The sequence below is a fragment of the Pelophylax lessonae genome, assembly GCF_965119305.1.
Source record: "Pelophylax lessonae genome assembly, chromosome: 8".
Lineage (NCBI taxonomy): Eukaryota > Metazoa > Chordata > Amphibia > Anura > Ranidae > Pelophylax > Pelophylax lessonae.
This window is the reverse complement of record NC_138775.1, coordinates 102,761,312-102,775,458: the sequence shown is the minus strand read 5'-3', so window position 1 is coordinate 102,775,458 and position 14,147 is coordinate 102,761,312. Positions and strand designations below refer to the sequence as shown.

The 14,147-nt window shown below is 44.0% G+C and overlaps 1 protein-coding gene across 3 annotated transcripts in view; it reads right to left on the bottom strand.

The window, feature by feature from the left end:
• Positions 1-9,996, bottom strand: part of BAIAP2L2 (BAR/IMD domain containing adaptor protein 2 like 2) — a 218,273-nt gene extending 208,277 nt beyond the window's left edge. For 2 of the 3 annotated variants that reach the window (XM_082264876.1, XM_082264877.1), the window contains exons 1-2: positions 9,872-9,996; positions 9,422-9,497 (exon numbers count right to left, since the gene is read on the bottom strand). In XM_082264876.1, the coding sequence (XP_082121002.1) occupies positions 9,422-9,497; positions 9,872-9,922 (127 nt within the window). In that variant the 5' untranslated portion in view covers positions 9,923-9,996. The remainder of the gene's footprint in view (positions 1-9,421; positions 9,498-9,871) is intronic. The other variant, XM_082264878.1, reaches the window with a different exon arrangement.
• Between the last annotated feature and the right edge of the window lie 4,151 nt (positions 9,997-14,147).

The following is a 14,147-nucleotide window of genomic DNA, read 5'->3' as shown; positions in this document are numbered from 1 at the left end:
GGGGACCCCGACGGAGAAAGACAGAGGAGAGGAGAAAGTAGAATTGTAAGTGACACTGAAGGTGTGGTGGGATAGGTAGGATGAGAGGCAGTGAAGAGCACGGAGACCGAAGGAGTAACGTTTTTTAAATAGGAGGTGTGATCAACCGTATCAAAGGCAGTTGAAAGGTCCAGAGGCAGAAGTACAGAATAGTGTCCATTGCATTTTGCTGTTAGTAAGTCATTTGTGAGTTGTAAAAGAGCAGTTTCTGTGGAGTGTTGAGAGCAAAATCCCGACTGAATGGGATCAAGAAGGGTTTTCTTAATGACGTGGTCACTCGTGCATGTTTTAGAGCATTAAGGAAGATGACAAAATAGAGTTAGAGATTAAAGGTGTAGTTTAGAGAGTGTAGGATAGATTCAGAGGGTGACCGTAGTATTTGAGAGGGAATAGGGTCCAGGAGACAGGTGGTTAGGTGGGCGTTTTAAATGAGTTAGCAACTTTTGCTATGGTAGCAGGTTTGAATAAGGGGAGTGTTAACGTGGGGTGTTAAGTGGGGGCAATACCTCTAGAGTGGAGAATTCGTCACAAATTGAATCAATCTTATTTTTGAAGTGATTAGCAATCTCTTTGGCAGTGAGAGATTTAGTAGGTGGAGGCAGTGGAGGACAAAGTAGAGAGTTAAAGGTAGAGAAGAGTTGATGGGGACTGGATGAGAAGGTGTTAATGAGAGTGATAAAATAGGTCTTCACAAAAGGAGTAAGAATAAATGACCAATAGGCCCCTATACAACGGCCTTTGCATTGCTCTGTGGCCCTATTGAGGCTGATAAGGGGTTAAATACTGCCGTACGAAGAAGGGAAACGCCACCTTAAGTTTGAGTATCTTGAGTATTTTGATTATTGTATGATATAGTAATCCCCCAATAATAGCGATGATTGCGATATTCCCTGTATGTCTTCCGGTGTCACAACAGGCTGGGGAGGATGATAAAAGGAGGTGACTGCGGCGCATGCCCACGCCCTCCGTTGAATACCTTTGGTGATAAAACGCGTTAGGGCGTGAGCACGTGGTCACCCCAGCAACTCCTGAGCATGTGACCTCACACCCAGGAACCTAGAACTCCGCTGGCTGGTACTGAGCCGCGGGTTGTACAAGTATCGTAAACGATGTTGGAGCATACAGCTGTGAGGGTGCCTTTACATCTTAAATGCCGTGCTTTTTTTTTGCTGAAAATGTGAGTGTATTTTCTGGAGTGTTTTAATGCAATAAAACTTTGTGTGTACGGTTTACTCTATGAGTCCCCCCTTGTGATTACATGATATTGCTGTGATTGGGAGACACCGGGAGGATCGTTCGCTGTCCATGACAAGTGGTCTGTGTTTTGCTGCTGCTAAAGGGACCGGACCTGGGAGTCTTGCCAGTGCATCAACCTACACAGGCGCAGTGTACACTATCTAATGGTACGTGAGTACTACCAAGGGGGACCACGGTGGTGCTGTGAAGGTGCACACAATTACGTATATTGAGCAATGAAGAGTGATTCACCTTAATTGCACGAAAGACTGCATTACTGATATTTCTTAAGATCTCCGGTCCATCTGTCTGAGTTTTGGGACTTTAGAGACCCGTAGCGCTGCTAGCGTTTACTTATTTGGTCAGAGGACACCCTATTTTTTTGAATAATATACACACCTTTCTTTTGATAAAATAGGTCTATTTGGCGTGTGCAGGGCAGCCATCAGAAATTATGGGGCCCCTTAGATAGCTTTAGCCCCCCCCCTTCCCGGGCCTGACCACCAATATTTCGCAGTGGGCCATCCCACTGAGTCCTTCAGTGCATCCACTTTTTTTGAAAACTCTTCCAACTTAATAGATGAACATAAAAAGTGTATTCCAAGTCATCAGAGGTCACAGATTGCAAACATTGACTACACACTAGATGTTCAGAGAGTGCAGGCATGATACAGGAGATGGTCAGAGACTACAGAAATGATGCAGGAGATGATCAGAGACTGCAGACATATTACACTAGACGGTCAGAGACTGAACACATACTCAAGGAGCTGTTCAGAGACTGCAGACATATTACAGGAGATGTCCAGAGCTTGCAAACATATTACAGGAGATGGTCAGAGACTTAAGACATACTACAGGAGGTGGTCAGAGACTGCATACAGACTACAGGAGATGTTCAGAGAGTGCAGACATATTACACTAGACGGTAAGAGACTGAATACATACTACAGGAGTTGGTCAGAGACTGTAGACATACTACAGGAGCTGTTCAGAAACTGCAGACATATTAGAGGAGATGTTCAGAGCTTGCAGACATATTGCAGGAGATGGTCAGAGACTGAAGACATACTACAAGAGACAGCCAGAGACTGCAGACATACTACAGGAGACAGCCAGAGACTTCAGACATACTACAGGAGACAGCCAGAGACTGCAGACATACTACAGGAGATGGCCAGAGACTGCCGACATACTACAGGAGATGGTCAGAGACTGCAGACATACTACAGGAGATGGTCAGAGACTGTGGACATACTACAGGAGACAGTCAGAGACTGCAGACATTCTACAGGAGATGGTCAGAGACTGCAGACATTCTACAGGAGACGGTCAGAGACTGCAGACATAGTATATGAGATGATCAGAGACTGCAGACATAATATAGGAGACGTTCAGAGACTGCAGACATACTACAGGAGATGGTCAGAGACTGCAGACATATTACTGGAGACGTTCAGAGACTAAAGACATACTACAGGAGACAGTCAGAGACTGCAGACATACTACAGGAGATGGCCAGAGACTGCAGACATACTACAGGAGACGGTCAGAGACTGAAGACATACTAAAGGAGATGGTCAGAGACTGTGGACATACTACAGGAGACAGTCAGAGACTGAAGACATACTACAGGAGATGGTCAGAGACTGTGGACATACTACAGGAGACAGTCAGAGATTGCAGACATAGTACAGGAGATGGTCAGAGACTGCAGACATACTACAGGAGATGGCCAGAGACTGCAGACATACTACAGGAGACGGTCAGAGACTGAAGACATACTAAAGGAGATGGTCAGAGACTGTGGACATACTACAGGAGACAGTCAGAGATTGCAGACATAGTACAGGAGATGGTCAGAGACTGCAGACATTCTACAGGAGATGGTCAGAGACTGCAGACATTCTACAGGAGATGGTCAGAGACTGCAGACATAGTATAGGAGACGGTCAGAGACTGCAGACATAGTATAGGAGACGGTCAGAGACTGCAGACATATTAGAGGAGATGGTCAGAGACCGCAGACATATTATAGGAGATGATCAGAGACTGCATACATACTACAGGAGATGGTCAGAGACTGCAGACATATTACTGGAGACGTTCAGAGACTGAAGACATACTACAGGAGACAGTTAGAGACTGCAGACATACTACAGGAGATGGCCAGAGACTGCAGACATACTACAGGAGACGGTCAGAGACTGAAGACATACTACAGTAGATGGTCAGAGACTGTGGACATACTACAGGAGACAGTCAGAGTTTGCAGACATAGTACAGGAGATGGTCAGAGACTGCAGACATTCTACAGGAGATGGTCAGAGACTGCAGACATAGTATAGGAGATGATCAGAGACTGCAGACATAATATAGGAGATGGTCAGAGACTGCAGACATACTATAGGAGATGGTCAGAGACCGCATACATATTATAGGAGACGGTCAGAGACTGCAGACATACTACAGGAGACGGTCAGAGACTGCAGGCATATTATAGGAGACGGTCAGAGACTGCAGACAAATTACAGGAGATGGTCAGAGACTGCCGACATATTATAGGAGACGGTCAGCAGGTATGACATATTTTTTATTTAAAGGAAGAAAATAATACCCTTACGGTTTACACTGTGGCAACCTGTCAGGCAATAATATTGCGTTCCATTCAGTGCAATAGAACCGTTCTAATTGGAGCGACTCAAGTCGCTCTGACTAATGGGCCATACACACTATTCAATTTTCTTTAGATTTTTTCCTTCAGACTTACCAAAACCATATAATATGAGGTCAAACCTAAACACTTTCAATTTTTATGCAATCAGGCAGGACCTTGCACTACATAGAAAAGGTAAATCTAAAGGAAATCTGACAACAAAAGTTGTATAGTGTGTATCCAGTTTTAGAAAAAGGTTTGTTTACTACTTGGAGGCGACTTCAGAATGACTTGCATTGACTTGTTTAAAAAAAAGTTGTTTACAAGCTGTGATGAAGTCGCTTGGTGTGGCGCGGCTTCAAAATTGGGCGACTTTGAAGCCATGCTAGTGTGAACCAAGACGTCAGTGTCACTTTAACAAATCAATGGCCTTTTGGCAGCAACTTGGACAGAAGACAGGTCAAAATAAACAACGTATGGCTCATTGCAAAATAAAAAATAAGGAATTCCAATCAGCAATCAGAAAGAAGTGCATTGCTTCAAGATAAGTGGATGTCCCCAGAGGGAAATCTCAGGAAGAAACTAGACAGAGCAAAAGGAGTGCAACCCCCGAAGTGATAGGCACACTGTACACAGACTGGATAGGAAGATGCAGCAGAGGTGGGGGAATGTGCCACTTCTATACACTGTCCAGTCATATCAGGCTGGTCTTTCCTCATGTAAACACCTAGGGCTCTCCCCTCCTCTGCCCCGAACCTTACCGCCTGAAGCTGATTCTGTACCTCATCCTCGGGATTTCATGGCTCTTCCTGCTGTGCTCTTCTCAGTAACGGATGGCTGACTAGATGAATAGTCATGACAGGGCATAGGAAGGACAAACCTCTGGTCGGGACAGCAGCCAGTTTCGTTCTTAGGAGGAAGCTGGGAAATGCAGCACTAGAGGCTGCAGGTACCTTCCGACACCTGATTGGTTGTTAGGACACTAGACGGGCCTAGCAACCAATAGTTTTCACACACAAGTGGGCAGTGAAGGCGGGAGTCGGGGCATGGAAGACTCCTAGAGCTACAGGGGGAGGCCAGCCTTGGGATTTTTACAGTTTGTGTGCCTGAATAGTTAGTCCGACCCTGGCAGCCACATCTTGATATCCTTGGTTGGGGCCTAGGCTCCCGGACCCTCAGGACACCCGGCCCCCCTACTTGTGTATGGGCTCGGGCTCCCCCCCCCCCCCCCCATGGCAACCCTGGCTGTGTGGAGGCAAGAATTGTATTTTTGGAGGGCAGATTTGTATTGATTAAAGTCTTAGTGAGACCTAGTCTTACGCCACAGACGCTCAAGAGCGCGACTAAGTTTTTTGCAATTTCTGGTGTCATCTGTTTGCCAGGGTTGTTGGAGTCGAGGCCTGACTCTGTGTGTAATAAGGGAGACGAGCTCGCCCAGGGTTGAGGAAAGGGATTTATTGTAGACCGAAGTGGCTATATTGGGGCAGGACAGGAGTGAGATTTTGTCATAAAGGTGGTCAGTAGCAGAATAGAGAAGAGAAGGGTTGAAGTGGCGAAGGTTTCTACAGGTGAGTGTTTGGCAATTGGAGGGAAAGGTGTGGAAGTCAGGGAGAGAGAGAAATCATGGGTCTTGAGGCTCTCAGGATGCTTTATCTACTTTGATTGAAAGTGTAAGCAGGGATTCTGATAAGGGGGTACATCTCACAGTCCACCAACTTCTAAACCTTGGGTGTCTCCTTTTTCCTATCCTCATCCCTAACTGCAATACTCAGAATCCCCCACAGCTGGCAGGCAAAGTTCACTGCATGGAACATTTTGAGAATTTGCTGCATACCTTTCAGAGGTTGCAAAAAAAAATTCTACAGAAAGTGCCCTAATGGCCAGAGGACACTTCACTCTAAGCCCTGAAGTTGGGAATAGTACAAAAAAAGTCAGAGAGCACTGAGTGTCAGAGGAATGCAGGGGTGTAGAGTGGAGTTTATTTGTGGATGCAGAGGGTGCAGAACGTGGATTCAAGTGGAATGCAGAGTGCGGGGTAATGCGGTATGCAGGGACTGAAGAGTGCAGAGTAGAAGGGAGAGCAGGGACACAAGTGAGGGGTAATGCAGGTTCAGATAGAGTAATGGTAGATGCAGGGGTGTAGATTACAGTGTAAAGGGGATATAGGGGTAAAAAGTAAGATGTAAGCCGTACAGGGCCCCCTGATTTCTAAGGCCCTAAGTGCCTTAGAATGCTAGGTACACACTATCAGATTTTTTTTTGTTCAACATAGCGGGCTGATTAAAAATAAACTAACAAGCTCAGGAGGAGCTTGCAGTACTAGCTATCTGATATTAGTACAGCGATCTCCCTACTGACTATTGTGTTCTAACAGGGTAACCCCCCCCCCCCCCCCCCGATGCCGATCGATTGCTGGTTTTCCGTTTTGGCCAGCTTCTGTCAGACAGGCTGGTGTGCACACGGGCTGAATGTCAGGCCATTTTATGTTGAACCGGGTGATATTTGTCCCCTGTGTACCAGACTTAGGTGTAGGCAAACAGTTTAGTACACAGTAAGAAAACATACAGTATCTCACAAAAGTGAGTACACGTCTCACATTTTTGTAAATATTTTATTATATCTTTTCATGTGACAACACTGAAGAAATTACACTTTCCTACAATGTAAAGTAGTGAGTGTATAGCTTGTATAACAGTGTAAATTTGTTGTCTCCTCAAAATAATTCAACACACAGCCATTTAGCACATGTCTAAACTGCTGGCAACAAAAGTTAGTACACACCTAAGTGAAAATGTGCAAATTGGGCCCAATTATTGTGACTTATTGGTGTTACAAGGTCTCAGGTGTGAATGGGGGGAGCTGATGTGTTAAATTTTGTGTTATCGCTCTCACTCTCTCATACTGGTCACTGGAAGTTCAACATGGCACCTCATGGCAAAGAACTCTCTGAGAATCTGAAAAAAGAATTGCTGCTCTACATAAAAATGGCCTAGGCTATAGGAAGATTGCCAAGACCCTGAAACTGAGCTGCAGCACGGTGGCCAAGACCATACAGCGGTTTAACAGGACATGTTCCACTCAGAACAGGCCTCGCCATGGTCGACCAAAGAAGTTGAGTGCACGTGCTCAGTGTCAAATCTAGAGGTTGTCTTTGGGAAATAGACGTATGAATACTGCCAGCATTGCTGCAGAGGTTGAACGGATGGGGGGGTCAGCCTGTCAGTGCTCAGACCATACGCCACACACAGCATCAAATTGGTCTGCATGGCTTTCATCCCAGTAGAAAGCCTCTTCTAAAGATGATGCACAAGAAAGCTTGCAAACAGTTTGCTGAAGACAAGTAAACTAAGGACATGGATTACTGTAACCATGTCCTGTGGTCTGATGAGACCAAGATAAACTTATTTGGTTCAGATGGTGTCAACCATGTGTGGCGGCAACCAGGTGAGGAGTACAAAGACAAGTGTGTCCTGCCTACAGTCAAGCATGATGGTGGGAGTGTCATGGTCTGGGGCTGCATGAGTGCTCCCAGCACTGAGGAGCTACAATTCATTGAGGGAACCATGAATGCCAACATGTACTGTGACATACTGAAGCAGAGCATGATCCCCTCCCTTCGCAGACTTGGCCGCAGGGCAGTATTTCAACATGATAACGACCCCAAACACACCTCCAAGATGACCACTGCCTTGCTAAAGAAGCTAAGGGTAAAGATGATGGACTGGCCAAGCATGTCTCTAGACCTAAACCCTATTGAGCATCTGTGGGGCATCTCCAAACAGAAGGTGGAGGAGCGCAAGGTCTCTGACATCCTCCGGCACCGTGATGTCATCATGGAGGAGTGGAAGAGGACTTCAGTGGCAACCTATGCAGTTCTGGTGAACTCCATGTCCAAAAGGGTTAGTGCTGGAAAATAATGGTGGCCACACAAAATATTGACACTTTGGGCCGAATTTGGACATTTTAACTTAGGGGGGTAACTTAGGGGACATTTTAACTTAGGGGTGTACTCACTTTAGTTGCCAGTGGTTTAAACATTAATGGCTGTGTATTGAGTTATTTTGAGGGGACAGCAAATTTACACTGTTATACAAGCTGTATACTCACTACTTTACATTGTAGCAAAGTGTCATTTCTTCAGTGTTGTCACATGAAGAGGTATAATAATCATTACAAAAATGTGAGGGGTGTACTCACTTTTGTGAGATACTGTATCTGTGTACTGTACTACCTGACAAAAATATGTGACCCCGTTCAGTCAGTTTTCTGATCCAAACACCCCTATTATACACTACACAAAGTCCTGACTATTTACTTTTATTTAGGGAAGTCAATGCAATACAAATTGGTCAAGTATGTGATTGGATAGTAAAACTCCCTAATGCACTAATACATGCTTATATGTTTTATCCTCTAATCAGCAAGCTTTATTTGTTAGATTCATAAAACTGTGCAACACAGGCTTATAAGGTAAAACTACAGCCCTTTCCTTCCATGGCAAACACTGCAAAACATGTGAGGTGTATTTGGATGCCATTCATTTTAAATGGCAGCCCCAAATTCTGTGAAATTTTGCTGCGATTGTCGCAACACAGAATCGAGCTGCAATCATGGCAAAACGCATGAAGCTTGTCTCCCAAAAAGGAGCAGGGGCTTCTTTTGGGCAACAAACGCGCATAGGGCAGCACATTGAAGTGAATGGGTTAATGACACATGGTTTCGCATTAAGATCGCCCACACAAAATTATGAGTGGGAATGCGAGTCCCCCCTAAGCAAAATGTGAATGAATGAGGCCTGATGTGCAGGAGATAACAAAGGGCTAGACAGATTGAAGTACTTAAAAAACATAACTCAATACTTTTGAATCAATATGTAATTTAATAAATGGGTGTCTTTTACTTTATATCTACCTTTGCTTACATTATAAACATCTTTGTATTGTATTACATAGCTTACCGTTTACCATTTAATCTTTTATTGGTTATTACTTTGATAAGAAGTAATCTTGGGTTTGTAGTTACTGTATATTCCCAAGAACCTAATAACAATATACTTTCTCACTGAAGACTTGGGGATATAAAGCCTTTTTAGTTACTGTGTTATGAGTTTGTGGATTTTCATTTGCATAAAATAATTGTTCATAAGCGTTGCGCAAAGTGTTGGCGCTATATAGATCCTGTATAATAATAATAATAATAATAATAATAAGACATAACAAGATATATGGAATGGATATCACAGTCTCCCCCCAGCATCCATTATCAATTAAAACAGACACTGATTATCACACAAATAACAACCATGCATAATAAATTCTTATGAGGGAATAACATTTCCAATCAATTAACCATAAGTCAGCAAACTTACTACTGGGGGATCTGCAAATAAGGAAATACACACTTATACAGTCGTACACTTAACATCGGTAAGGGCAAGTACATTTTGGGTACTTTAATTTTTGAATTAATTACACAAAAGGGTAAACTCACCACCTAATGCTCGGAGATAATTATTGCCAAGATATACCAGGTTCTCCAAGGATGGGTTAAACTGGCCTAAAATTTTCTGCAAGGAAAAAAAAAACAGTATACTGACCAATATTGGTGTGTGATGTACCTACCTAATATCTACCTTTTGATCATATAGTATAGACTGATGTTCAGGCAACTGCATATACACAGACGCACAAGCTTTGTCTGCCACACCTTACCAGTAAAACAGCTGACTACTTTACATTTCATAACTGTACATATAAAATTAAACATAAATATTATCACAATAAAATATAAAAATATAGTTTTGTACTTTTTATGTTATATCCAAGATCGTCTCTTTTTCTAATTCTATATATATTCTAATGGATAACTTTGAAAATTCATTTATATTACAGCTTAAATGTCTACATGTTCTGATGTAGATGTATTGGCACGGGGGCTCACCTTATAGGATCCAATGGTTGATGTATAAATTGATTCCATTTCTCGGGCCATGGCTGCACTCCTAGAGCCAGCAAGGAAGAAGGGGTATCTCTGCCAATGGAGTTTGGACGTTGATCACAGGCTGCAGGGAAGAGAGGGATGGTTTAATAATTCACCAGGTACAATGATACCTGATCATTCAAGTAACACAACACCTGAGAGCTTAGTAAGTGCTCTGCTAAAGAGTGCACCATTTGATTATCTGGGAATAACTGACAGGAGAGATGCAGTCTGTTCCTCCTACTATAGGATGACACATGAAAGCAATTTTTGTCCCAGTACTACGCCTGGCAAACAGAATAATTAATTTAGTTAGTGACCACTGTATTCCATTGGGGGAATTCAATAAAGCTGCTTCAGCTCTCTTCTAGGGTTAATCCCACTTGTTAACCACTTCTGGACCAGAAGATTTTCCCCCTTAATGACCAGGCCATGTTTTGCGATTCGGCACTGCATTATTTAATGGATTTAATTGCGCAGTCGTGCGACACTGTACCCAAATAAAATTGATGTCCTTTTTTCCCCACAAATAGAGCTTTCTTTTGGTGGTATTTGATCACCTGTGCGATTTTTATTTTTTGCGCTGTAAACAAAAAAATAGCGACAATTCTGAAAATATATATATATATATATATATATATATATATATATATATATTTTGCACTTTCTGCTATATAACATTCTCAAAAAAAATGAAACCCAAATTTTTTAACATTTTAGGCCAATTTGTTTTCTGCTACAATTTTTTGGTTAAAAAAAATAACAATAAGCGTATTTTGATTAGTTTGCACAAAAGTTATCGCGTCTACTTACTATGGGAAAGATTTATGTCATTTTTATTGTTATTTTTTTTTTACTAGCAATGGCGGCGATCTGCGGTTTTTAGTGGGACTGCGACATTGCTGCGGACAGATCGGACCCCTAACTGACATTTTTGACACTTTTGGGGGGACCAGTGATTACTACAGTAATCAGTGCTAAAAATATGCACTGTTACTGTAATAATGGCACTGGCAGGGAAGGGGTTAACGTTGTGGGTGATCAAGGGGTTAAATGTGAGCTTAGGGGAGTGATTCTAACTGTGGGGGGACGTGGCTTGATCATAGAGACCTGTGATACTATATAGAAGGATCACAGGGGCTCTATGATTATTCCAGGGAGAAGAACGGTTGGCTATGTTTACAACAGCTGACCGTCCTACTCTCGCGGGGAGCAATCGCGGGTGTCAGGCGGCAATCGGAGCCACCTGCCCCGTTTATCGGCTTCCCCTAGCTGCCTGCGCGCGTCCAATGTAGGTCTACGTCTGTTCCGCAGGAGGGCTGCACTGCCGTAGTAAAAAGGCGGTGGGCAGTCCGGAAGCGGTTAATGTATTGTGCCAAATTCAAGAAGCATTTGCAATGCTTTTGGTTCTGACAGCGACTCTTGCACCAAATGTAGGTAGTTCTAAAATGCTCCACTTTTACATTGTGTTGCAATGAATGCATCCAATTCAAAATAAAATACCAACATGTTGGATTTAACAAAAATGGAGCGAATTATGACCAACTCTCTTTTGGTGTACAGAGAGAGAAACTGACACAGAAAGATTTTGTAAAAGTGTCTAACATACATTCTAAAAGTGGTGCAGGCTGCGCCAAAATCAAGTACAAGCTCTAGACAGGTACATGAATTTTATGCATTCTGCACCACTTTTGGAACACAAATGAGAGACACTTGCAAAATTCGTCTGCACCAGTCTTTACAAATTCCAGGGTGTATGTAGATGAAAGAACATAGTCCCTGGAGTTCATAAAAACTGGTGATTTAAAAGTGGTGCAGAATGCACCAAAATTCATGTAGCTGTCTAGAACTTGTACCTTTAATTTGGCGCATGCTGTGCCACTTTTAGAATGCAAGCGAGACACTTTCGCAAAATGCCAAAAGAGAACTGGTCCCAATTAGCTCCACTTTCGTAAGATACAAGCTTCCAGTATTTTATTTTTAATTTGGTGCATTCAATGCACCACAATGTAGAAGTGGAACATTTAATGCGCCACAACGTAACAGTGGCGCATTTAAAAACTACCTGAATTTATGCGCAGGTCGATGTCAGAAGCAAGAGTGTTTTAAATACTCCAAGGCACAATACAAGAAAAGATAAGTGACACAGCAAATTTATTGAATTCCCCCCATTTTATACTGTACATATCTATTAGGTTGTAACAGACTTTCAGTGATTCTATGGGCACCATGTCTGATACATTTGGAAACCTTTTTCTATAGAATTTTCATGGCATTTCATTTTATGAGGTAGGTCGTCAGGTGGTTCTTCGACCCTTCCCAATCGCACTGTGAGCCCATTATCCTCTACTGCATAACATAGAGCTGAAAAAATATATACAAAGGTATATTCCGCGCGCCAAGGAGTTTCAAGAGTGTTTTTTTAATTACTGTACAAATTAAATGGTGGGTGTTTTTAAACTCTGGCCTGAAAGAAGTGAGCTTTGCAGCTGCTGTATGTATAGGAAGTAGTTTGATATATATGATCTCATAAGAGATCAGATACAGCGCTTATCTCTATTCTCTATATTTGGTATATGTATTACCAGTGACAAATATCAAAAATCAATTATCAAAAAGACATCAGGGTAAAACTCCATCAATTAGTTAATTGTGCAAGTCAGTGCAAAGTGAATAAGCATAAATAGATAAAAACAGGACCAATTTGTATGTAAAGAATAAAAATCGCTAAAAGATGTATATATATATATATAAATAGCAAGGAAAGATTGTCCAAAATATATAAAGTGACTTCTGTGCTCCAGATTAATAAAAGGTAGGATGTCCTTGATGGCAAATATATCCTCAATTCAAAAGTGCAAATGCTCTGGCCGTGACAAACAATTCCTTGTAAATAGGTGAAGTGAATCACTTACCAAATAAGGTGGGTGTAACGCCGAGTGCTCTGGGTCCCGTGGCTTCCCCGAAGCACTCGAGGCGTCCCGCGGGCTGCAGCGCTCCGGTCGGCGTCATCAGCAGTACTCACCCGCTGGGTCCTGTCTTCTCTGACTCCCGGCGCACGCCGGGTTCCTTCCTCCTCCCGGCGCACGCGGCCCCGCTCCCTAGGGCGCGCGCGCGCCGCTGCATTGAAATTTAAAGGGCCAGTGCACCACTAATTGGTGCCTGGTCCAATCAGTCCAAATCCTATAAAAACCCACTTCCCCTTCCTGTCCTTGCCGGATCTTGTTGCCTTTTGTGCCTTGAGAAAGCTTTTGGTGTATTTTTCCCTGCCTGGGTATCAGACCTTCTGCTGTTGCCCCTGACTACGAACCGTTGCCGCCTGCCTTGACCTTTTGCTCCGTCTGACCCTGCCTTTACCTTGTCCTTCTGTACCGCGCCTGAATCAGCTGTCTTTGAGGTTGAGCCGTTACCGGGGGATACGACCTGGTTGCTACCGCCGCAGCAAGTCCATCCCGCCTTGCGGCGGGCTCTGGTGAAAACCGGTAGTGACTTAGAACCGGTCCCCTGGTACGGTCCACGCCAATCCCTCACTGACACAGAGGATCCACCTCCAGTACAGTCACCTGCCACCAGTCCGGACCCTGACAGTAGATCCGGCCATGGATCCCGCTGATGTGCCCCTGCCTAGTCTCGCTGACATCTCTACCGTGGTTGCCCAGCAGTCCCAGCAGATTGCTAAGCAAGGTCAACAGTTGGCACAGCTGACCGCCATGCTGCAGCAGCTTCTTCCAGCACGGCAGCAGCCGCCTGCTTCTGCTTCCGCTCCACCTCCGCAGCCGGTGGCCGCCGCCTCCGCTAGAATCCGTTTGTCTCTCCCGGACAAGTTTGATGGGGATTCTAAGATGTGCCAGGGATTCTTGTCCCAATGTTCCCTGCACCTGGAGATGTTGGCCGACCAGTTTCCTACGGAACGGTCTAAGGTGGCCTTCATGGTCAGTTTACTGTCTGGGAAGGCCTTGGCCTTGGCCACGCCGCTCTGGGACCGCAACGATCCTGCCACTGCCTCCGTCTAGTCCTTCGTTTCTGAAGTCCGCAGTGTCTTCGAGGAACCTGCCCGTGCCTCGTCAGCAGAAACAGCCTTGCTAAACCTCGTCCAAGGAGACGCTACAGTAGGCGAATATGCTGTACAGTTTCGCACTCTGGCCTCCGAATTGACCTGGAACAACGACGCACTCTGCGCAACTTTTAAAAAAGGTTTATCCAGCCATATCAAGGATTCTCTGGCCGCACGAGAGAT